The sequence below is a fragment of the Convolutriloba macropyga genome, chromosome 6 (genome assembly GCF_964194025.1).
Source record: "Convolutriloba macropyga chromosome 6, txConMacr16.3, whole genome shotgun sequence".
NCBI classification, from domain to species: Eukaryota; Metazoa; Xenacoelomorpha; order Acoela; family Convolutidae; genus Convolutriloba; species Convolutriloba macropyga.
In genome coordinates, this window is record NC_134473.1 from 14,248,360 (window position 1) to 14,272,835 (window position 24,476).

Sequence of the window (24,476 nt, forward strand, 5' to 3'; positions counted from 1 at the left end):
ATCTGAAAAAAAATCTTTGGATGGATATCTTCCATTTGTGCGTCCCTAATAAACACTAGGACCCCCCAGTCAAATTGCTTGGTGAAACAATATGTTACGAGATGGCAAGTGCAATCGGTAGCGAAAAATGGTTCACACCCACTCATGCTGGCCTTATTTTGAAAAAAAACTAGATAACTTTTATGTGTGGCACTTTTTTTCCAAGAAAATCAAAAAGTACACATCATTAAATCTATTACATCTATTAATTTAGGCACCATTTGTTATTACTTCAGAATGAGTCTAAGAATTGTTGAATTTTGAGTAGGTGATTTTGTTGGGCAAGGAAATTAGAAAATGAAGGTTAAAAACTTAGACATAAGAGAACTAATGAAGGCAGGAAAACTGCAAGACATACACGTAATCAAGCTTATTTAGATATCTGCCTTGCGTACCTGTCTTTTTTTTTACCAAAACAGAGCTGTATCGAGCGCTTAGGGCCTTAATGTTTTTAAACTTGGGTTGTAATAACGATTATCAACAGCATCAGTCGAATTTGACAAATTTAAAATTTTATTTCTTTTTCATTGGTAATTTAGTTGTCTTACAAACAAAACTGGCGTCTTTTGCATTATATGTAAAAAATACATCCAAAATATAGCCCACATTATAGTAAATTTAGCTTGAGTGGGGGAGGGATAAAGTTAATCTGATCACTAGGGGGGTATCATTGAGAAGACCCCAAAAGTGTTAATTGACGTTGAACAATACAGAGTACGTCAACTGTCCTAAAATATAACTTGTTGTTTGACAGTTTTACGAAATCGTTAGGCATATTTGATAGTTGACGTAACAAGCAGTGGTTCTATTGTATTGCTAACGTATTTACGACTTGAAGAGGATTATTGAAATTCTACAGGCTTTTTTAGCTGACTTGAAATGTTTTGATTTGAAATTTGACTTTTGTTTTCGAACATTGACTTGTGTTCTAGAACGTTGACTCTTTTTTTCGAACTTTGGACTTCAAAAAAAGCTTTATTTGCATTGTATAGTATTAACGAACTGATGCAAATATTCAAGGTTAAAAGGTCATTTTGAAACAAATTTTTGATCCCACATCAGGCCCTCAAACCTATCTAAACTTTCCTCCTACACCCTAACTACCCCAACCCCTACATCTTGCTCCCCACAATTACCTCCTCACACACACACCTACCCCCACCCAACTGCACCCCCCATCTATCCAACCAAATTTCTACCCCAAAGTTGATAAATTGATTTTTTTTCAAACTGTATATTGCTTATTTTTATCGTTTTTCTTCCTATTTCGTAAATAGATACAGTTATATAACATTTTTATCACATGATTCTTCGAACCGTTTCCGGCATTCTAGCCGCTTTGTTTTTTAGCTGAAGTCATGACCCGAGTCGTTTCCGGCATTCTACTTGCTATGTTCTTCTCAAATGAAATCATGACTTGAAGTTTCACCTTTCTTTTCGAACAATGACATCTGCTTTAGAACATAAATAGGTCGAACGTAAATAGGAACTTTCCTATTCCTTAAATAAATAGAGTTATATAAAAATTTTATTACATAGCTCTTCCAGCCGTTTCCGGTATTCTACCGGCTATGTTTTTGTAGCTGAAGACTTGAGTTGTAATTTGACTTTGCTTTTCGAAGAATGACATGTGATTTAGAACATTAACTTATAAAGGCGAAAAAAAGACATTAAAAATAGCTTAGTTTGTAATGTATAGGAACTATGAAGTGAAGGTAATATTCAAGGAGAAGAGTTGATTTTGAGAACTTCTGAGCACAAATAAGTCCCTCCAAACTATCTAAACAACCTCCCCCAATCAACCCCCCCCACACACACACACCTTGACCCCCCCACATACCCCCACCCCGAACCGTCTATCTTCTACACCCCCCTCCCCGCCAAAAACCCCCCGTTCCACCTACATACCCACATGTCCCACTGAATATTGAGGTTTTCAGACTGTATATTGCTTTTCATTTCTTTTTTTTCATGTTTCTGAAATAAGTACAGTTAGATAAGAGTTATCATTCCTGGATTCTTTGAGTGGTTTTCAGTATTCTATCGGCTATGTTTTTTATTGTTTTGTTTAATTTTGGCTGTAGTACTGCTGTATTAACGTATACGAAAAGTGGCAAACTTCACTTATAAAATTAGTGTTAAACCACCTATATACAAAATACATCAGAACTCTAACGAAACTTCACATAGCTCTAATGGTACTCTTAATGAATTTGCCACTTTGTATGAGTAGTACTGTAAGAACAGTATGATAAAAATAGAAAGTTTGACATTTTTTTTTGGTGATGCAGTTTAAGAGTAAAAATGAGAACTGACATTTTAGGTAGTGATATTTATAACTAGGGCTGTTTAATAAAAGTTTTTGAGTGGTTCCCCTTTTGTTCTGAGAAGTCCAACAGGGGATTGGATCTACCTAACTAGGTGATTGTTGAACGAACGTTTTCCTAAATTTTGTTAATATATCAATATTGATAGAAATTTTATTAAAAAAAGCAAATGACATTGGCGAAAATTTGTGGCATTGAAACTTCTGGCTAAGTATATGAGAGCGTCTGGCTTTTTAACTTCTGGCATTGCAGACGTTTGGCACTTTGCAAGCCAAGGTTTTAACGAAAAATATAGTTATTTGGGAAGTGATTCCGTTTCTCCTATTTGGATAGATGGTCTAAAATATTAAGAAAACTACTTTTGATACCTCAATTGTTAGTGCCAGGCTTTATTTCAACTCGGCTTCATCTCATCTCAAATCTGCCAGCTATCCTAATCAATTGGTACATGCAAAACTAGTTTTCTAACTATTTCGCAAACCTGTAGGTATCAGGGAGCTAAGTGTAATGCTCAAGCAAAAACTTCATGCTCTTATATCAAGACCAGCAAAAAAACGCAGCTGTTGACTTTTGACTTTTGACTGGGAGTTTATACGACCCAAAAAAACGCCAACAAAACAACGCCAACAAAACAACGCCAACAAAACAACGCCAACAAAACAGCGCCAACAAAACAACGCCAAATTTTTTTTTGGAAAACAACACCAATAAAATTTGGTCCAAGCGTATAAAAGGAACCAAGAAATTAGCTAGATAAATATAATGGATGACCCCGGGGAACTTTGCCCTGACTACTATGACGTAGTCCAACAGCAAGGGATTCTCAGGCGCAACAGATGCAATTTTTTTGACAATAATCCCAGGCACAGTCGGCACCGACCTCTCTCGGTCCCACGAAATTTTCGTGCAGTCAGTCGAGAACGCTCCTTGCGAGAGCCTACAGGACCTGATAGGGATATGTTTCCTTAGCAGTGGAGCAATTTATTCGTTTATGCCCGCCGCCTCAAGAGTTTGCGGTTCTCAAATTTCTCGTGCTTTTATACATTGTAAAATTCTACATATCAACACAAAATTGCAACTGGGGGTTCAAACGGCACGAGGGTATCCTAAACAGTAGATTTGACCAAGTCCCATTTTTCTCGTCTTTGGACTCCTCTTTGTTCGTATCGGTATCTTTGGTTTTATAACTACAGCAAAAAAAATCCGACGATTTCCTACGTTCAAAATCGCTGCTGCTGATATTTCGGGTGTTTGCCATTTAAGCCCCGCCTCCCTCACACAATCTACCTAGTCTATTACCGATAGCTGTGTTGTAGGAATTTTACAAGAGTCTTGTAAGACTACGCCCCATCATGTAAGATTCTTGTAAGGTTTTTCGGATCAATTCTGTTTCCTCCATAATGTTTTTATGACCCCCAGTTACAAATTATGTTGTTATATAGCACGTTACTATGTAAAAATTGTGCACGTGTGCCTGAGGGTCATAAAACATATATTCCCACTAAGCTGGGGGGGGGGGTGAAACAGAATAGATCCCATTTTTCAAGATATGGATATGCAAGAATCCTGCAAGATAAGCATCTATCTTCTAAAATTCTTACAAGATAGGCGTCGAGCTCTTAAAGGAATCTTGCAAAATAAGCGCCTGATTATTGCAAGTGTCTTGAAAGGAAAACGTCGAGCTCTCTGAAGACCACTGCCAATTAGGCTTCCGGAAATTTTGTTTGAGCGTGGGCGTTTAGCTTATTTGATTGTGCATTGCTGACGGCCCAAAAAACATAAAAGGGACTTAACTGCCGGATCTTTTCCGCTTGTTCCCCCTTGCGTTATGCACCCTCAATTACAGAGCACGTGCCATAATGTAGAAAATCAGTAGGTAAAAATTTGGCACGTGCGTCTGGGGGTTGCAAATAAAATGTACCAACTAATCGGGGGCGACAAACGGAAAAAATCCTGGGTCTTCCCCATTACAGCTCCCCAGCTCAAAGGTCAGATAACCTAGAGCCTCGAATCATGGTAATTAAACCGTAATGGGGGTTGAGGCTATGGGGATTATAATGGGAAAGACCCAAAATCCTAACTACCAAAGAAAAAATACCTTAAAATGCAAAGGCCAATGCGTGAAGCGGCAAAATATTGTGAGATTTTTGCGCCGCACACAAAAGAGGGGTGAAGCAATACACTTAAGGCGCACCAAAACTGGTGCTGATTTGCCATGTGCATTTAATCATCAAGTTATTGCAAACAAAACGTTTGATCAAAACTTTTGCATGCTTTGAGCATTCGAAATACCCCCACTGGCTACTAACATTTAGATTTTCTGGTACTTGAACTCAAGCAATAATTCAATATGCCTGGAGTGAGAGACATCCTTCTCAATCAAAACGCATACGGCAATGTAACTTTAGCTGGATGTCACTGGAGGTTTTGACAGGAAGTCTATTATTGTCTAAAAACCTATTCAAACTTAGTAACGGCAATATTATTTAGGAAAGCATCACAAGACTATTAGTAAGAGAAGGAGTATTGATTAATTGCCCTCGACGAGAAAAAATTACTATAAATATGTAAAATGTGTGTCTTCTTACGACTCAAAGAGGAGTATTGATTTTCTCCATTGATTTTTTAAGCTGAAGTCACGACAAGAATATTTGACTTCTGTTTTTGAACGTTGTCTTCTGTTTTGAGCGTTGACTTCTGTTATCGAACAATGGATTCTAAAAGTAGCGTAGTTTGTGCTGTATAGTTATTAGGAACTGCTGGTAACACTCAAGTCAAAAGGTCATTTTGAGAATTTTTGATCGCATATAAGTCCCTTCACCCTTTCTAACCTAACTAACCTAACCCCTAAACCCAATTCTCTCCTAGCCCTACCCGTTCCCCCCACCGTTACAGAAAACGTGTCACTACATAGTAAAACATTATGTAGAAATACGGCACGTGCGTCTTGGAGGTGCCAAAAATATGCCCCCACTAAATTGGGGGCAGAAACGGAAACTCTCCAAAAATTGATTGTTTTCTTTTTCTCACTGTATATTGCTTTATCATATTTATGAAATTGGTAGGTTTAGAAAAAAGTTTTTACTTCACGACTCTTTGAATCGCTTCCGGTATTCTACCGGTTATGTTTTTTTGGCTGACGCAAATTTATTTATCACTTGAACTTTTTTTTTACTTTCGTTCTCAAACAATAACTTCTGTTTTAGGACGTTGATCTCCGTTTTCGAAAAAAATTGGTTTTAACAGGAGCTTAGTTACTAATACATAGTATTAAAGAAAGAAACGTATTACACAAGGTCAAAATTTTAATTTCTGTTCCCATAACAGTCCTTTTTCGGGATCTATTCTGTTCCCCCCCCCCCAGCTTAGTGAGCATAAATTTTTTATGACCCCCAGGCGCACGTGCTTTTTTCTTACATAGTAACGTGCTATATAATATCATATAATTTGTAACTGGGGGTCATAAAAAACACTGGGGGCCGAAACAGAATAGATCTCCATTTTTCCCTATAAAAAGTACAGACCCTCCACACCTACCACCCACACTTACACCCTCACCCACTTACCATCCCCTCATCCGCAACTGGCTCCTCCCCCACCTGCCCCCACCCGCGGACTCACCCTTCCCCCATTTGCCCCCCCCCCCCACCTACTCGGATCTTTTCCGTTTGTGCCCCCCCCAGTACGTTATGCGCCCCCCAGTTACAGAGCACGTGCCATTACATAGTAAATTACCATTTAAAAATGTTGCACGTGCGTCTGGGGGGTGCAAATAATATGCGCCCACTAAGCTGGGGGGAGGGCACTAACGGAAAAGATCCACCTACTTTTTGCGCCCACCTACCACGTCCCTCATTTTTAAAACGTTGTCTACAGTTTCAATAGGTGGATCTTTTCCGTTTATGCTCCCGTTCGTTATGCTCTCCCCTGTAATAGAGCCGGTGCCATTACATAGTAAATCATAAAGTAAAAAAAAATAGCACGTGCGTCGGGGTTACAAATAATATGCTCGAGTGACTTTTACGCTCTTGACTTCCTGCGTTTTGCATGATCTAAAATTCACTCTCATTCACAATTTCAATTAGGTTAACTAACTCAATTGGAGGCAATTCAATGCTAAAAGCCATTTTTTAAATTTTAACTCTTTATATTGTTATATATATGAGGTTATTTGATGCCCCCTAGTGAATTTTTAAGTCGCATTCGGGCTACACCTCCCCTCGTTTGGGAGCAATTCTTCCGACATTAGTCGGTTATATTTAACTAGATCTTTTCCGTTTGTGCCCCCAGTACGTTATGCGCCCATCAGTTACAGAGCACATGCCATTACATAGTAAATCATCATATAAAAATATGGCATGTGCGTCGAGGGGGGGGGGTGGGTTGCAAATAATATGCACTCACTAAGCTGGGGGCACAAGCGGAAAATATCCGTTTAACTTATCAAAGTTGAAGTCAAATATGAAACTTTGTTTTGGACCACAGGAAAAAATATTTTCAGGAAAAAATTAAACCCAATATTTAAAATTGAGCTCTGTAATTATCTAATCAATTCAGTGGAAATGCGGTTCTGCTATAGAACTATTTTCAAATGAATTGGAAGACTAGACGTGCACAATTATGATTTTTTCAGGTAAATATTAAATTATCAAAAAACGTTATGTCAACGGACTCAACTTATCAAAACAGCTGGTCAAAATTTATCTCAGAGTTAGAATTCGCGCACTTTTATAATAGTTTTTTTTTTGGGGGGGGGGGGTGGTGGGGCTATAATGGGAGAGACTAGTTTTTAGGGGGGGGGGGGGGGGGGCTATAATGAGAGAGACTCGGGCTTCCTACCACCTTAATGGGTTCATATGAAATGACTAGCTGTAATTTCTGCCTTTTCATGGAATCTAGATCTCGACTAGTGGAAACAAATCTCCTCGTAGAGATGCTCTTAATGCAAGGGCCATTTACACAGGACGAAGACGTCAACTTAGGTCCGAATCAGGAGTAGAACCAATTGAGACCACAACTTACAGTCCCCCTCAATTTGCTCGAGAAACTGAAGAGGACAGAAGATTCCGGCACGAGCACCAGATATACTATCCAGAGGAGACTGGCTTTCCCTTCCTTAGTAGAGAGTGGAGAGAGCAGTACGAGCTAGAGCAAAATTTCACTGATGAACTCCTACAGAGAGATTATTATGCTAGAAGGGTTAGCACCAATTTGACAAATTTGATGACAAGTTTCTGACGTTAAGTCTTTCCCACAATACGCAATATACCAAATATAATTGCTAAACCCCCCCCCCCCCCCCCCAGTATTCATATTTACATTAATTGGGGGTCAGTTAAATGAGAACTAAGCGGCTTTTTTCGAACTCAATTCGATTTTTGATAACCCTCAAGGGCGCGTGCCATCATTTACCTTTTAATAGCACGTGCTCTAATCTGAGTTGCATAGCGTAGCGAGGGACACAACGTGAAAAGATACACAGAAAATTTTGACCAATGTGTGTTGCGTTGCAGAAAAACTCCAAAAAATAAAAGGTATTCAATTATGAATGAAAGTCGTCGCTTTACTAATTTGTTTAATAACAACCTCGTTCCCTGAGAAATATAATCTGGCTTCATAAAACACAAAAAAAATTTGCACTGAGACATATTTCCAGGATATTTTCCGTTTGTGCCCCCGGCTCAGTGGGTGCATATTATCTTCCCCTCCCCCCAGACACACTTGCTATATGTTTACATAATGATTTAATATGTACTGGTACGTGCTCTGTAACTGGGTGGCACATACCGTACTGGAGGTGGGGGCACAAACAGAAATGATCCTATTTCGAATGAGACTTGCGGTTCAAGTTCCGATCAGTACTCACAGCCAGATAGATATCTTTGCTCACATTCTCAATGTTTGAACCTTTCCCATTATAGCCCCCCAGCTTAGTGGTCAGATAAACAATCAAAGCCCCCAAACTTAATAAATATACCATAAGGGGGATATAATTTTATGGGGGGACTATAATGGGAAAGATGTCAACGTTTTTTTTTGTAAAAACTTTGTTTTGTCTTTGTTAGACTACAATTGTTGGGTCTTTACCAATATAGCCCCCCCCCCTGCTTAGTGGTCAGATAACCTATACCCCCCGTCATGGCAAATAAACCATAAGGGGGCTCTTATTTCATGGGGAAGGGAGATCGACCCCATTTCTTTTTGTTAATTGTAAATTTATAATTCTGAAGTACAACCTTTGCTTGAAAAACCAGGTTCATAGTAAAATAGTAACTCAGCGCTGAATCACAGGATTTTTCAGTCTGTATTTTAATGCTATGAACATATTATGATCATGTCACATTTTACCAAAAAGAATAGTTTTCTAAGACAAAAAACCCGGGTCGAGGGTCACAGTCATTTAACGCAAAAAGTATGCAGGGTAAGTGGTGAAAGCGGAACACTTTGTAAGATAAGCAGTGAATGCGGTGAAAAAAATATTGCCTTGTAGCGGTGAAATTATATAAATTAACCCCTGAATTTGGGGGTGAAATTACATAAATTCGCCGCTCCAAAATATGTGAAATAAGCGTTGAGTGCGGTGAAATTTTTAATTGATCTTGAACGAAGTTTGTGTGTTTTGTTTGTCTTTTTTATGCAAATTTTTCGCTTGACCATTTTGCGCTTTTCTTCTAGAACATTTGTTGACTTCTCTAATGACTTTTTCAGGTTTTTGTGCTTCATTTTTGAGTGATTTCTACTGCTCTCACTCCGAAGTAAAGCTCGTTGCTAATAAAAGGTCGGTTGCAGCAAAACATAAACAAGGAACTTATAGACAAGTGGTCAGTGCATCTGTTTATGGATCGTGAGGTCAGGGTTTCGAATCCCGTCAGGGGCAAATGATTTTATACCCGCATGTCGTTCGAGAGCAGTTCTTCCGATATTAGTCTATAAAAAAAAATCGGTTTATAATAAAAATTCCTCTCGAACGAATTTCATGGCAGTTATTGTAAACGTGTTCTTTTTTGCAAGTTTGCCGCTGGATAGTTTTTGCGCTTTTCTTCTAGAACATTTTTTGAATTCTCAAGTGACTTTTTCACGCTTTTGCTCTTTTTTTGCGTGACGTCTATTGTTATCACTCCAAAGTAAACCTTCCCGGGTCGCCACTTCTTAGAGGTCATTAAGGATCATATATGATGTCATACAAATCATTACGTATTTCGTAGTACGATTTTTGTATGACTACGACAAAATCATCCATGATCCTTGTATAATTACTAAAAAATAATGTATGAACCTAGTACGATTTGCAAGAATCATCATCTATTTTTCATAAAAAATTTTTACCATTTATATTTTTTAATTTTATTTGTTTAGCCATCGCCTATATGATTCCTCCGCATCACTTTGTGATCCACCAAAACTCCCTAAAGTACAACATCATATGCAAAGTTGGGCAAAGAGTAAGTTCAAATAGATAGCTAAAGTTTTGATGTTCTCTAAAGCAAGTTAAATTAAATAAATGCTTATGATAAGAAGCATTAAAAGCTGCATATATCCTCAAATTCTTTTTGTTAATATGTTCAAATTGCAAGTTTATTCTTTTAGTGCTTACAAAGAATCAATACTGGATTCCAAATGCGATAAAAATTAATTTAATATGTCCTCTAACTACATAATACGAGAATTTGTGGCACCAAGCAAAGTTCTATGCATCATTTATGACCTTGTATGATTTCTAAGAAAATTTTTCAGCTTCGACAGAAAATGAAGATCATAATTTTTTAGGCATTGAAGTTTTTTGTATGATCATCATAAATTTTCTAGGAAATCATAGATCCTTGTATGACTACCAAGAGTTCATACAACTCATTCATGACTTAGTATGAGTACTAAGAATCATATATGACCTAGTATGACTGCTAAGAAAATTGTATGTGAGCAAACCCGGTTGTTGATAAATAAAAATCATTTTCAGCATATTAAAAACAAGGGCCTGATTGCCGAGTGGACAGTGCTTTGGATTGAGAGATAAATCATTCAAATTCATGTGTCGTAAACTATTTTTGAATCCATAAAAAAATTGAAGAGCCATTTTCGACTTTAGTCGGTTTATGTTTGTCTAAGCTGCTGTAGCATCTGCAATTAGGCAAATATTATTTGACCCAATTTTTTGGGGTATCTTTGTTTGTGCTTCGCTCTCAGTAGATTTTGCTCTACACAGTTTTAACGCACGTTTATTTCCATTGCAAATCATTATGCTGAAAAATGTCCCATGCATCAGATACCCCAAGCGTTCAAATAATATACACTATCTACGCTGGGGTTGAACAGAAACGCCCTGGTCAAGATATCCCCGCCATTAAAAGCAAAACTATGCAAGATAAACGGTGAATGCTGGAAAATTTGGAAGATATGCGGTGACTGCGGTGAAATTACATAAATCACGTGGTAAATGCGATGAGAAGAACTTTATGGCCTGGTACTGGTGAAACTACATAATTTTGTCCGCTGAATTTAGTGTTGAAATTACACAAATTCACTGCTCAGAAAAAAGTGTCCAATTTATGTGAGATAAACGGTCAGTGCGATGAAAGTACTTAAAATCACCGCTTAACTCATTGGCAAAAATAGATAAATTCATCGCTTTAAAGAAGTGTCAAAAAGATGTAAAATTAGGGGGTGATTTTTGGGGGTAAAAGGATGTAAGATAAAGGGACAATGGAGAGTATGGGAGGAATTGTTAGATTTAACCCCCCCCCCACTAAGTTACCCATCAATCTAACATCATTTTAAAAACTGTTTTCTCAGTGGTGAATTTCTGTAATTTCACCACTAGAGTAGGCGGTGTTTTTTCCAAAAAGTCACCATATTTCGCCTCTAAAATATGTAATTTCACCGCTAAAAATCGGAAGTCTTACGAAAAATCAACGAGCATGTTTTACCGAAAATAGAATGAATTTCATATAGAATATAAAAATTGTAGAAGTTTGTGAGAGGTGGTGCAGTGGAAGAAGAAGTGGAGGCCATGCAAGAGGTGAGCGGTTCAAAACCCTCTAGGGCGGAAACAGTGATCGGTGAAATGTGGTGCTTATTTGTAAGTTCACTGCTTACTCTTGCGGTGAAATTAAATGATTTCACCGCATTTTTCTCCAAAATTATGTAAGAAAGTTGGGATGAAATTACTTAAATTCAACGCTTAACTTAGTGGCAAACTTACATAAATTCACGACATTAAAAAAGTGTCCAAAAGATGTATTATTAGGCGCTAGTTTTATGGGGGTAAAACGATGTAAGATAAAGTGGTAATGGAGAGTATGGGAGGAATTGTTAGATTTAACCTCCTCCCCCCCTAAGTCACCCCTTCATCTAGCATGTTTTTAAAAAATTTTTTCAGTTGTGACTTTATGTAATTTCACCACTAGAGTAAGCGATGAACTTACAAAAAGTCACCACATTTCACATCTAAAATATGTAATTTCACCGCTAAAAATCGGAAATCTTACGAATAATCAACACGCATGTTTTAAGATTGAATAGAATGAATTTGATTTAGAATAAAAAAATTTGTAGAAGTTAGTGAGAGCTGGTGCAATGGAAGAAAAAGTGGAAGCCATGCAGGAGGTGAGAGGTTCGAACCTGTGTAGGGCCGGAATATAGTAATCGGTGAAATGTTGTGCTTTTTTGTAAGTTCACTGCATACTCTAGCGTCGAAATTATATAATTTCACCACATTTCTCCACAAAACTATTTAAGAATTGTGCAGTGAAAAAAAAACAATTTTTCACCGCTTATCTTACAAATTTTTCCAATTTTTCTTCTATCCGGGCTGATTCATTTAATCTGAATAACAAACAAACTTTATTGAACATTACTGGCTAAACTTTGTTAAGGAATGGAGAATAGGTGACCACATGGGCGTCCAGGAAGAATTCATACAGCAGTCTTTCTACCATTGAACTTAATTTTGTTCTATCTCTGCAACCCCATCTTCTATATGATCTCCAGTTACAAATGAAGTGATATTACATAACATGTTATATATCACGTTACCATAATAGCACGTCAGCCTAGTCGATAAGTCGATAGACTTATCTTTTCTCTGTTTGATTTCACACATTGTTCTGTAGCGTCAATGGCGGCTTTTTTCCTGGTGATTTGTTAGTTACGTTCACTTTTTTTTCTCAAATCACTAGACACCTTTAAATACTTGCAAACTAAAAAAGTACCAACTATATTAGTCTTTCCGGCCTGTTGTAATGCAATTTTTCTTGAAAGTGACCTGTTGCTTGATAATCTTGTTGTCTTACCAGAAAACTGTTTTGACTTTTAATTTCGGGAATTAAGATAAACAGATAAAACATGAAGACAGCCATAAAACATGAGAGAAATAGGTTGCTTTGCAGTTCTGATGGAGCCTTTATAGTATCTAAGTATGCGATTCATCGAAACTGTTAAGGAGACATAACTTCATTTTTAAGAAGGGTCGTTCTTAGAATTCAACAACTCATCCCTTTTTTCTACCACCGTTCCTTACCACGCAATTCCACTCTCTCTTCGAAGTCCTCTTATGCATATGCATGAAAAGTGCTATATTTTGATCACGTAAATGTTTGCAACACCTCACTAGTCAAAATTGTCAAGTGGATTATTAAATGCAGGTGCCGCATTTATTATTTTAATTGCTATTAAATTTAAATCCCTGAAGCTTAGATTTGAAAATATTTGTTTCATGTTGCCTAAAATTTCTTTAATCTAATCAAGCATTTGTCTAAAGATCGGCTCTAATAAATTTGAGGCTCCAACAAAACTGACAGTTGGCTGCTCCAGTGTTTTCAGAATTTTTATCGTGTAAGATCTGACAAATTTCTGACAAAAGCATCTTGCTAATAGCCTGTAAGGGGGATGCATCTTCTTATCAGATCTTATAAGACGTTTCTCAGATCTTAGACGATAAAAATTCCTCTTCAAAGTTCTTACACGATACAAATTCCTCTTATAAGAACCTACACGATAAAAATTCCGTCTTATCAGATCTTACACGACAAAAATTCTGTCTTATCAGATCTTACACGATAAAAATAATTTCCTCTTATTAGATTTTACACGATAAAGATTTGGAAAGCTATGACTCTAAAAACTCTTGAAGTGTGGCATGTTCTTCATATTCAAGACAATTCAGAGTTGTTTTCAAGCAGTAGCGGAAAAACTACAGCATGCAACACTTAAGTGTCAGAGCAACAATGAAAAAAGTATCTTATATTGTCTTTTAAGACATATAAGATCTTGTAAAAATGATTATTCCAATGGCAGGGGTTTTCTATGAAGCGCCGATTATCAAACTAGGCTGCAAATATTTCTTCAAAGACCGAAACTATCGAGGACTGCTAAGTTTAGAAATAGTGCCCAGTTAAAACTCGCAATGAAACTGCAACTGCCAAAACAGAATCAATAGCCATTTTTTTGTTTCATAATTGGTTAGTTGACCGATTTTTTTTTACTTTCAGAGGAACTTGACTAGATAAACGTTGAATGCTGGAAAATTTGGAAGATATGAGGTGACTGCGGTGAAATTACATAAATCACGTGGTAAATGCCATGAGAATAACTTTATGGCCTGGTACTGGTGAAACTACATAATTTGTCCGCTGAATTTAGTGTTGAAAATACATAAATTCACTGCTTAGAAAAAGTGTCCAATTAATGTGAGATAAGCGGTGAGTGCGATGAAAGTACTTAAAATCACCGCTTAACTAATTGGCGAAAATCACCGCTTAACTAAGTCACCCCTTCATCTAACATGTTTTTTAAAAAAAATTTTCAGTTGTGACTTTATGTAATTTCACCACTAGAGTAAGCGGTTTTTTCCAAAAAGTCACCAAATTTCGCCTCTAAAATGTGTAATCTCACCGCTAAAAATCGGAACTCTTACGAAAAATCAACGCGCATGTTTCACAGAAAAAAGAATGAATTTCATATGGAATATAAAAATTGTAGAAGTTTGTGAGAGGTGGTGCAGTGGAAGAAGAAGTGGAGGCCATGCAGGAGGTGAGCGGTTCAAACCCCTGTAGGGCCGAAATAGTGATCGGTGAAATGTGGTGCTTTTTTTAATTTCACTGCTTACTCTTGCGGTGAAAATAAAAGATTTCACCGCATCTCTCTCCAAAGTTATGTAAGAAAGTTGGAATAAAATTACTTAATTTCAACGCTTAACTTAGTGGCAAACTTACATAAATTCACCGCATTAAAAAAGTGTCCAAAAGATGTAATATTAGGCGCTAGTTTTATTAGGGTAAAACGATGTAAGATAAAAGGGTAATGGAGAGTATGGGAAGAATTGTTAGATTTAACCCCCCCCCCCTTAAGTCACCCCTTCATCTAACATATTTTAAAAAATTTTTTTTTCAGTTGTGTTTTTATGTAATTTCACCACTAGAGTAAGCAGTGAATTTACAAAAAGTCAACACATTTCACCTCTTATATGTGTAATTTCACCGCTAATAAACGGAAATCTTTCGAATAATAAACACGCATGTTTTACGATTGAATAGAATGAATTTCATTTAGAAGAAAAAAATGTGTAGAAGTTAGTGAGAGCTGGTGCAATGGAAGAAGAAGTGGAAGCCATGCAGGAGGTGAGAGGTTCGAACCCGTGTAGGGCCGGAATATAGTAATCGGTGAAATGTGGTGTTTTTTGTAAGTTCACTGCATACTCTAGCGGCAAAATCACATAAATTCACCACATTTCTCTACAAAATTATATAAGAATTGTGCGGTGAAAAAAAAACAATTTTTCACCGCCTATCTTACAAATTTTTCCAATTTTTCCTCTATCCGGGCTGATTCATTTAATCTGAACAACAAACAAACTTTATTGAACATTACTGGCTAAACTTTGTTAAGGAATGGAGAATAGGTGACCACATGGGCTTCCAGGAAGAATTCATACAGCAGTCTACCTACCATTGAACTTAATTTTGTTCTATCTCTGCAACCCATCTTTTATATGATCTCCAGTTACAAATGAAGTGACATTACATAAAATGTTATATATCACGTCACCATAATAGCACGTCAGCCTAGTCGATAAGTCGATAGACTTATCTTTTCTCTATTCGAGTTCACACATTGTTCTGTAGCGTCAATGGCGGCTTTTTTCCTTGTGATTTGTTGGTTACGTTCACTTTTTTTCTCAAATCACTAGACACCTTTAAATACTTGCAAACTAAAAAGGTACCAACTATATTAGTCTTTGCGGCCTGTTGTAATGCAATTTTTCTTGAAAGTGACCTGTTGCTCGATAATTTTGTTGTCTTACCACAAAATTGTTGTGACTTTTAATTTCGGGAATTAAGATAAACAGATAAAACATGAAGACAGCCATAAAACATGAGAGAATTAGGTTGCTTTGCAGTTCGGATGAAGCCTTTATAGTATCTAAGTATGCCGTTCATCGAAACTGTTAAGGAGACATAACTTCATTTGTAAGAAGGGTCGTTCTTAGAATTCAACCACTCATCCCTTTTTTCTACCACCGTTCCTTACCACGCAATTCCACTCTCTCTTCGAAATCCTCTTATGCATGTGCATTAAAAGTACTATTTTGATCACGTAAATAATGGCAACACCTCACTAGTCAAAATTGTCAAGTGGATTATTAAATGCTGGTCACGCATTTATTATTTTAATTGCTATTAAACTTAAATCCCTAAAGCTTAGATTTGAAAATATTTGTTTCATGTTGCCTAAAATTTCTTTAATCTAATCAAGCATTTGTCTAAAGATCGGCTCTAATAAATTTGAGGCTCCAACAAAACTAACATTTGGCTGTTCCCGTGTTCTCAGAACTTTTTTCGTGTAAGATCTGACAAATTTCTGACAAAAGCATCTTGCTAATAGCCTGTAGGGGGATGCATCTTCTTATCAGACCCCATAAGACGTTTCTCAGATCTTAGACGATAAAAATTCCTCTTATAAGATCTTAAACGATAAAAATTCCTCTTATAAGATCCTACACGATAAAAATTTTTAGGCTGCAATTATTTCAAACAAGGCTGCAAATATTTCTTCAAGGACCAAAACTATCTAGGACTGCTAAGTTTAGCCATAGTGCCCAGTTAACACTTGCAATGAAACTGCAAAACTTCCAAACAGAATCAATCGTTATTTTTTTGTTTCATAATTGGTTAGTTGACCGATTTTTTTTTTACTTTCATAGGAATTTGACTAGATAAACGTTGAATGCTGGAAAGTTTGGAAGATATGAGGTGACTGCGGTGAAATTACATAAATCACGTGGAAAATGCGATGAGAAGAACTTTATGGCCTGGTACTGGTGAAACAACATAATTTGTCCGCTGAATTTAGTGGTGAAATTACATAAATTCCTTGCTTAGAAAAAAGTGTCCAATTTATGTGAGATAAACGGTGAGTGCGAGGAAAGTACTTAAAATCACCGCTTAACTCATTGGCGAAATTAGATAAAATCATCGCTTTAAAGAAGTGTCAAATGATTTAAAATTAGGGGGTGATTTTTGGGGGTAAAAGGATGTAAGATAAAGGGATAATGGAGAGTATGGGAGGAATTGTTAGATTTAACCCCCCCTAACCTACCGCTTAATCTAACATCATTTTAAAATTTTTTTTCTCAGTGGTGAATTTCTGTAATTTCACCACTAAAGTCAGCGGTTTTTTTCCAAAAAGTCACCATATTTGGCCTCTAAAATATGTAATCTCACCGCTAAAAATCGGAACTCTAACGAAAAATCAACGCGCATGTTTTACAGAAAAAAGAATGAATTTCATATACAATATAAAAATTGTAGAAGTTTTTGAGAGTTGGTGCAGTGGAAGAAGAAGTGGAGGCCATGCAGGAGGTGAGCGGTTCAAACCCCTGTAGGGCCAAAATAGTGATCGGTGAAATGTGGTGCTGATTTGTAAGTTCACTGCTTACTCTGGCGGTGAAATTAAATGGTTTCACCGCATTTCTCTCCAAAATTATAAAAGAAAATTGGGATAAAATTACTTAACTTCAACGCTTAACTTAGGACAAACTTACATAAATTCACCGCATTAAAAAAGTGTCCAAAAGATGTAATATTAGGCGCTAGTTTTATGGGGGTAAAACGATGTAAGATAAAGGGGTAATGGAGAGTATGGGAGGAATTGTTAGATTTCACACCCCCCCCTAAGTCACCCCATCATCTAACATATTTTTCAGTTGTAACAAAATTTTTCAGTTGTGACTTTATGTACTTTCACCACTAGAGTAAGCGGTGAATTTACAAAAAGTCACCACATTTCACATCTAATATATGTAATTTCACCGCCCCCCCCCTAAGTCACCCCATCATCTAACATATTTTTCAGTTGTAACAAAATTTTTCAGTTGTGACTTTATGTACTTTCACCACTAGAGTAAGCGGTGAATTTACACAAAGTCACCACATTTCACATCTAATATATGTAATTTCACCGCTAAAAATCGGAAATCTTACGAATAATCAACACGCATGTTTTAAGATTGAATAGAATGAATTTGATTTAGAATAAAAGAATTTGTAGAAGTTAGTGAGAGCTGGTGCAATGGAAGAAGAAGTGGAAGCCATGCAGGAGGTGAGAGGTTCGAACCCGTGTAGGGCCGGAATATAGTAATCGGTGAAATGTGGTGTTTTTTGTAAGTTCACTGCATACTCTAGTGGCGAAATTACATAATTTCACCACATTTCTCCACAAAATTATTTAAGAATTGTGCGGTGAAAAAAAAAAATTTTCACCGCTTATCTTACAAATTTTTCCAATTTTTCCTCTATCCGGGCTGATTCATTTAATCTGAATAACAAACAATTTTTATTGAACATTACTGGCTAAACTTTGTTAAGGAATGGAGAATAGGTGACCACATGGGCGTCCAGGAAGAATTCATACAGCAGTCTACCTACAATTGAACTTAATTTTGTTCTATCTCTGCAACCCCATCTTCTATATGATCTCCAGTTACAAATGAGGTGATATTACATAACATGTTACATAATCACGTTACCATAATAGCACGTCAGCCTAGTCGATAAGTCCATAGACTTATCTTTTCTCTGTTTGAGTCCACACATTGTTCTGTAGCGTCAATGGCGGCTTTTTTCCTGGTGATTTGTTGGTTACGTTCACTTTTTTCTCAAATCACCAAACACCTTTAAATACTTGCAAACTAAAAAAGTACCAAATATATTAGTCTTTCCGGCCTGTTGTAATGCAATTTTTCTTGAAAGTGGCCTGTTGCTCAATAATTTTGTTGTCTTACCAGAAAGTTGTTGTGACTTTTAATTTCGGGAATTAAGATAAACAGATAAAATATGAAGACAGCCATAAAACATGAGAGAATTAGGTTGCTTTGCAGTTCTGATGGAGCCTTTATAGTATCTAAGTATGCCATTCATCGAAACTGTTAAGGAGACATAACTTCATTTGTAAGAAGGGTCGTTCTTAGAATTCAACAACTCATCCCTTTTTTCTACCACCGTTCCTTGCCACGCAATTACACTCTCTCTTCGAAGTCCTCTTATGCATATGCATGAAAATTACTATTTTGATCACGTAAATGTTTGCAACACCTCACTATTCAAAATTGTCAAGTGGATTATTAAATGCAGGTACCGCATTTATTATTTTAATTGCTATTAAATTTAAATCCCTAAAGCTTAGATTCGAAAATATTTGTTTCATGTTGCCTAAAATTTCTTTAATCTAATCAAGCATTTGTCTAAAGATCGGCTCTAATAAATTTGAGGCTCCAACAAAACTGACAAATGGCTGCTCCAGAGTTCTCAGAATTTTTATCGTGTAAGATCTGACAAATTTCGGACAAAAGCATCTTGCTAATAGCCCGTAATGGGATGCATCTTCTTATGAGATCTTATAAGATGTTTATCAGATCTTAGACGATAAAAATTCCTCTTAATATTTCTTACACGATAAAAATTCCTCTTATAAGAACCTACACGATAAAAATTCGGTCTCATCAGATCTTACACGCCAAAAATTCCGTCTTATCAGATCTTACACGATAAAAATAATTTCCTCTTATTAGATTTTACACGATAAAGATTTGGAAAGCTATGACTCTAAAAACTCTTGAAGTATGGCATGTTCTTCATATTCAAGACAATTCAGAGTTGCTTTCAAGCAGTAGCGGAAAAACTACAGCATGCAACACTTAAGTGTCAGAGCAACAAAAAAAATAGTATCTTATATTGCCTTTTAAGACTTATAAGATATTGTAAAAATGATTATTCCAGTGGCAGGGGCTTTCTATGAAGCGCCGATTATCAAACTAGGCTGCAATTATTTCTTCAAAGACCAATACTATCTAGGACTGCTAAGTTTAGCCATAGTGCCCAGTTAACACTCGCAATGAAACTGCAAAACTGCCAAAACAGAATCAATAGTCATTTTTTTGTTTCATAATTGGTTAGTTGACCGACTTTTTTACTTTCATAGGAACTTGACTACGTTATACAGTTATATTGAAAGTATTAGAACATGTCTTCTAAGGTCTTACACGATAAAAATTACGCCTTATCAGATCCTACACGATAAAAATTACACCTTATCAAATCCTACACGATAGAAATTCTGCAGTACGCGAACTTTTATCGTGTAAGATCTGATCAGATACTTATCAGATCCCATAACATAACAATTCAGCAAAATTGAATTATTATCTTATAAGATCTGATAAGTATCTGATCAGCTCTTACACGATTAAAGTTCATATAGAGCAGAATTTTTATCGTGTAAGACAGATAAAATATTACACGATAAAGATTTTTGATCAGCATCTTATCAGATCTTACACGACAAAAATTCCAGAATCATTGGGGTGCGTTTACCAATATTTGTTAGAAAAAAACCACTGGAATGCACCTAAAAATCCTTCAAAATTAACAACGTTTTCGATCAGTCTTTTTAGTTTCACAAAGGATTTGTTACAACCTTACACAGTATATTTTCATGACTGACTTGATTTGGAGAAAGACAAAACGTGAAAGAAATTTTGTAATCTCTCCACTAAAAAAAATGCTGCAATCGCTGTGAATCTTTTTTGTGGAATTTTTCTCTGGATTTCAGAACACATCTAATGTAACCAAAATGTAAACAAAGCGTAAAAAGGTCAGAAATATAAAACTCTTTGAAAACTGCAATCATCATTTTTTTGAGAAAAAAAACTTTAAACACTATCTTCAAGGTTTGACTGAGGTTTTGCCAGAAATTTTCATTGATAATCCTTTCGTATCTCCGCAAAAGATATTCATCAACCAAAACGACTCATTTAAAAAAACAAGTTAGGCTAGCATAAAATTCCTATCACCTAAACGAATTTGGAGAGTTGGAACAATTGTAAACCTGGATATTTGCTTCTCGACTCGAAATGGTCAAGAATTTTCAGTTAGGCTCATTTACCAACACGTTTTTCAGTCAAGTTTGCAAGTTTTTCATTCAAGTCAATTCTAGTGAGGTATCTTGTCATCATTGTTTAGTGTCGATTAAGTCTGGATGAAGTGACCCCACATTGGATAAGAACAAAAGCCAGATTGCGTGAGCTCTATTTTGGACTTACGGCGATCAGAAAGAGCATGTACAAGAAACTCAGATCTTTCATGATACAAATTGGGCAGCGCACCGAAATAGGCTTGGAATCTCTTTCCTTTCGAAGATCACTGTTAGAAGAGGTTCTGCAAAGAAAACAATGTGTGATTTGCAGTAAACAACGCTGAAAATGAATCTCCAAAGCGCCTGCATCGTCTTAGATGTGTCCCAGGCATCTCGGTGATTTACTTCAAAGTATTCCCTTTTTGAACTATTTTGAAATATGCCTCCTTTAAGAGATGCGGTTTGTTAATTAATTTGAGCTATACGGTTTCAGAAATATTTTTGTTTCTGCGTAATGGCAACGGAGCAGCAATAGGCTTTTTATTCTGCCTTAAAGTTAGCTTTTCTCAGCTGTCCTTTCTACATTAGTCCCCACATATCAGGCTGTTCACTTACTGCGCACGGTGAATTTTTTTGGTGACTATGGCAACTTTTTTTTGCGTCTGAACTTTTCACGTGGTACTATAATCTCTGCAGCCAAGAGTGGTCACGCTATGATTAAGTAAGAGCTCATCCTCACACAGACAGCTTCACAGAGGCAGGGGATTGGTGTGTAAATTAGACATCTTTTTTCTCGTCTATCACGCCTCTTGCCTCTCGGCTATCTTAAAGACAAGCGCTTTTGAATTATTTTCAGATATTATTCCTATACGATATGCGTTTTTGAATTATTATAAAAATGTTTCTAGGGTGGTATGTTCGGTTTTTGAGTTATTTTGAAGTATTTCCTACCTAAAATTTTCCTTCTTTTAATTTTTTTCTCATATATCCATTAGATTTTCGTTCTTCGAATTTTATTGAAATAGTGTTACTTTAGGGTACATCGCTTCTGATTTAGTTGATGATTTTTTCTTCGCGATACGCGGTTGTTGAATTATTTTCAAATATGCTTCCTCAAAGACATGCGGATTCGGGATTGGTTGTCAGATATTCCACCTTTAAGATATGCGGTTTCTGAATTTTTTTAGACACCCAGTTTCAGATCTACTTTCAGAAAATCTTCCTTCACGATCCGATATGAGTTATTTTATGATGTGCAGTGTCTGAATTATGCTCAACTACTCCTCCTATAAAACACGCAATTTCTGAAATACAAATGCTTAACAATTAAAATATACGAAAAAATAATAGCTGCCTTCAAATTATTCGGAACTCGACTAATTTTGTGTTTCTAAATCAATGAACTTTGTTTTAGAATATAACAAAAAACAAGGCGGCTCGGTAATGTGCGATGGCACATAAAGTTCCGACCCCGCCCATCCACAATTTTGGCATAATTGTCTAGCAAATGAGGAACAGATAGAAAAACCCAAAAATTATTTTTTGCGAAAAGTCTTTTTCAAAAAATTCTGTATGAACGATAAGATAGCCTCCAAAGCAAATAACTCAGTGGAGTTAAAAATTGATGCATTAGCTTGATGTAATATGTCAATATTAAGAAAGCGAGTCAAGATGAACGTCAAAAACAAACAACAACAACAGCAACAAACATTATTTACATCAAAAAATTTTTTTCCCTCTTAAAAACTAAATTTAATAACAAAGTCAACATACCGTCAGATAAACCTAAAACTAAACAAAAATAACTAATAAATCACCAGAAACCATATGCGACCAGTCCATAAAAAGGTTTGGTAACAATTATACAAAAAAGAACAAAAACATTAAAGTGAAAAATATAACTTATTTTTTTGAAACGGTTAACTTCAAAGTAATAAATACCATTAGGAATCAATTAACATTATCACAAATTTACAATTACCACTGTTTCTAGAGAAGGGCATTAGGAACTGTCCTTCTTCATTTTTTAAAGCGGCTAAAATGAACAACAAAAAAAAACAAACAAAATTTCAATTGAAACTTGCCAGAAAACGCTGCCAAAACCCTCGAGCCATATTTTGTCCCTCAAAATATATTCGATTGCGCCTTCATCAAACAGCTATAAAGTAGTACGTGTCCATTCATTAGTAAGACTAGGTAACAAGTAGACAAAAAAGCGAAGTGCTAAAGTATGAAATAATTTCAATTTTTTTTTCGAAGAAAAATTACATTCAATGTCATAAAAGGCATTAATTACAAACAGAACTATTTGAATAGGGTCGTTTATTCAAAAAAAGGAAGCCCTCGAGACCTGCAGTTACCCAGAATATTTCTCGCATCTACAAAAAGAACGTCAAATAAGACAAAAAATCAAACTAATTTACATTTTTGTGAAAAACCGGTGTCGAAGCCACTAAGGTCATAACAAATTCATTAAAAAAAAAGATTTTGGGACACCAATCCCTTTTATTCCCTTGACACCCATAATGTCATATTTGACCTGTAATGAAATAACGAGATTAGCTAACAAAAAGAAACATAAAAAGAACAAAATTGCGAAGTTAAAAAGTTTTTTTTTTTTAATTTTGGAAAACGATTGTTTTCAAAGTCATGAAAGCCATCAGCTATTTACTAATATCAGAATATCGGTTCTTCTATTCTTCCACGAAAAGCCAATGAAAGTTATCACTATGCAGGAAATTTCATACGACCGAAACGACAAAGTATAAATGACAGTTAAAAACAAAATTAAAAAATTCAATTGATTTCTTCAAGAAAGAGGCGTCGAGGCCGTTAAAACGATTATGTATATCATTCAGGATTTCAATATGTTCAATTGTGCTTTATTTTTAACGCTAATAATGTGACAAGAGAACTGTCAATAATGTGATAATGTGACAAAATTCGGAAACGTGAAAAACTGGCAAATATCGAAACAAACAAAAATCTGAAATCTTGTAGTATCAAAGCCAGAAATAGTATCAAAGCCAGAAAACAATAACTTCAGGCTTAAAACTGCAACCGAGAAGAAATGTTAAATCAGTAGAAAGAAGAAGCATTCTTTTTTTGCAGACACTAAGCTGGAAGTTGAACAAATTAAGAAAAAAATAGAGGAAAACTTAATTAAGCCATTATTTATTGAAAAGTCAATTATTTTTAAAAGAAACGACCATAAACTTTCAAGTTAAAATTTAAATGGATTAGCTTGGAGCTTTTTAGTAAGCAAACTGGTTGGACCTATCACTCCTGAGCATTGATTCGATATGTTCTGTTTTTTATTTTTTTTTTAAAAAAAAGACCGACTGATTACAACCCGATTTCTTTGGGTGGTAGCAGTCCAAGAATGGCCCAAAACAAGCCCTGCTATTGCTTATTGTCCGTTAGGAACATTTGATTTTAGAATGTTGCAGATATAGATAATTTGTTAGTTGAAAACTCAAAATAAGTTCTGCATTTTTGATAATCAACGAGTAAAGTTAGCAAAAAAAGGCAAAGTTTTAACTACAGAGCACTCTCAGCGTACTCTGAAGTAGAAATAGCCCCCCTCTGAGTCTACAAAGTTTGTATGAGTGTTGTTTGGAGGTGTACTGTCGGCAAACTTAATCAAAACGGACTAAAGTAGCTTATTTCGTGCTGTTTTTGTTGAAAAAGGCTAAATTTTGAAAT

General features: G+C 35.9%; 1 protein-coding gene across 3 annotated transcripts; it reads left to right on the forward strand.

The window, feature by feature from the left end:
- The first annotated feature begins 1,029 nt into the window (after positions 1-1,029).
- Positions 1,030-21,139, forward strand: LOC142340809 (uncharacterized). 3 transcript variants are annotated; one of them, XR_012759091.1, is made up of 4 exons: positions 6,595-6,618; positions 6,816-6,999; positions 7,266-7,565; positions 20,879-21,139. XR_012759091.1 is itself a non-coding variant. In XM_075391534.1 (3 exons), the coding sequence occupies exons 1-3, from the start codon at positions 1,045-1,047 to the stop codon at positions 21,113-21,115; spliced, it is 552 nt and encodes a 183-aa protein (XP_075247649.1). In that variant the 5' UTR covers positions 1,030-1,044; the 3' UTR covers positions 21,116-21,130. The 3 variants fall into 3 exon arrangements, 2 of the variants coding, with proteins under 2 accessions (XP_075247649.1, XP_075247648.1); XM_075391534.1 differs by lacking the exons at positions 6,595-6,618; positions 6,816-6,999 and adding an exon at positions 1,030-1,059 and having other exon boundaries at positions 20,879-21,130; XM_075391533.1 differs by lacking the exons at positions 6,595-6,618; positions 6,816-6,999 and adding an exon at positions 2,935-3,316 and having other exon boundaries at positions 7,295-7,565; positions 20,879-21,130.
- The last annotated feature ends 3,337 nt before the right edge of the window (positions 21,140-24,476 follow it).

Coding starts and splice junctions, on each gene's coding strand:
- LOC142340809 (XM_075391533.1), top strand. CDS start 3,129: ATGGATGACCCCGGGGAACTTTGCCCTGACTACTATGACGTAGTCCAA. Junction 3,317..7,294: donor CGAGAGCCTACAGGACCTGA/TAGGGATATGTT, acceptor CAAATCTCCTCG/TAGAGATGCTCTTAATGCAA. Junction 7,566..20,878: donor GAGATTATTATGCTAGAAGG/GTTAGCACCAAT, acceptor ATCATTGTTTAG/TGTCGATTAAGTCTGGATGA.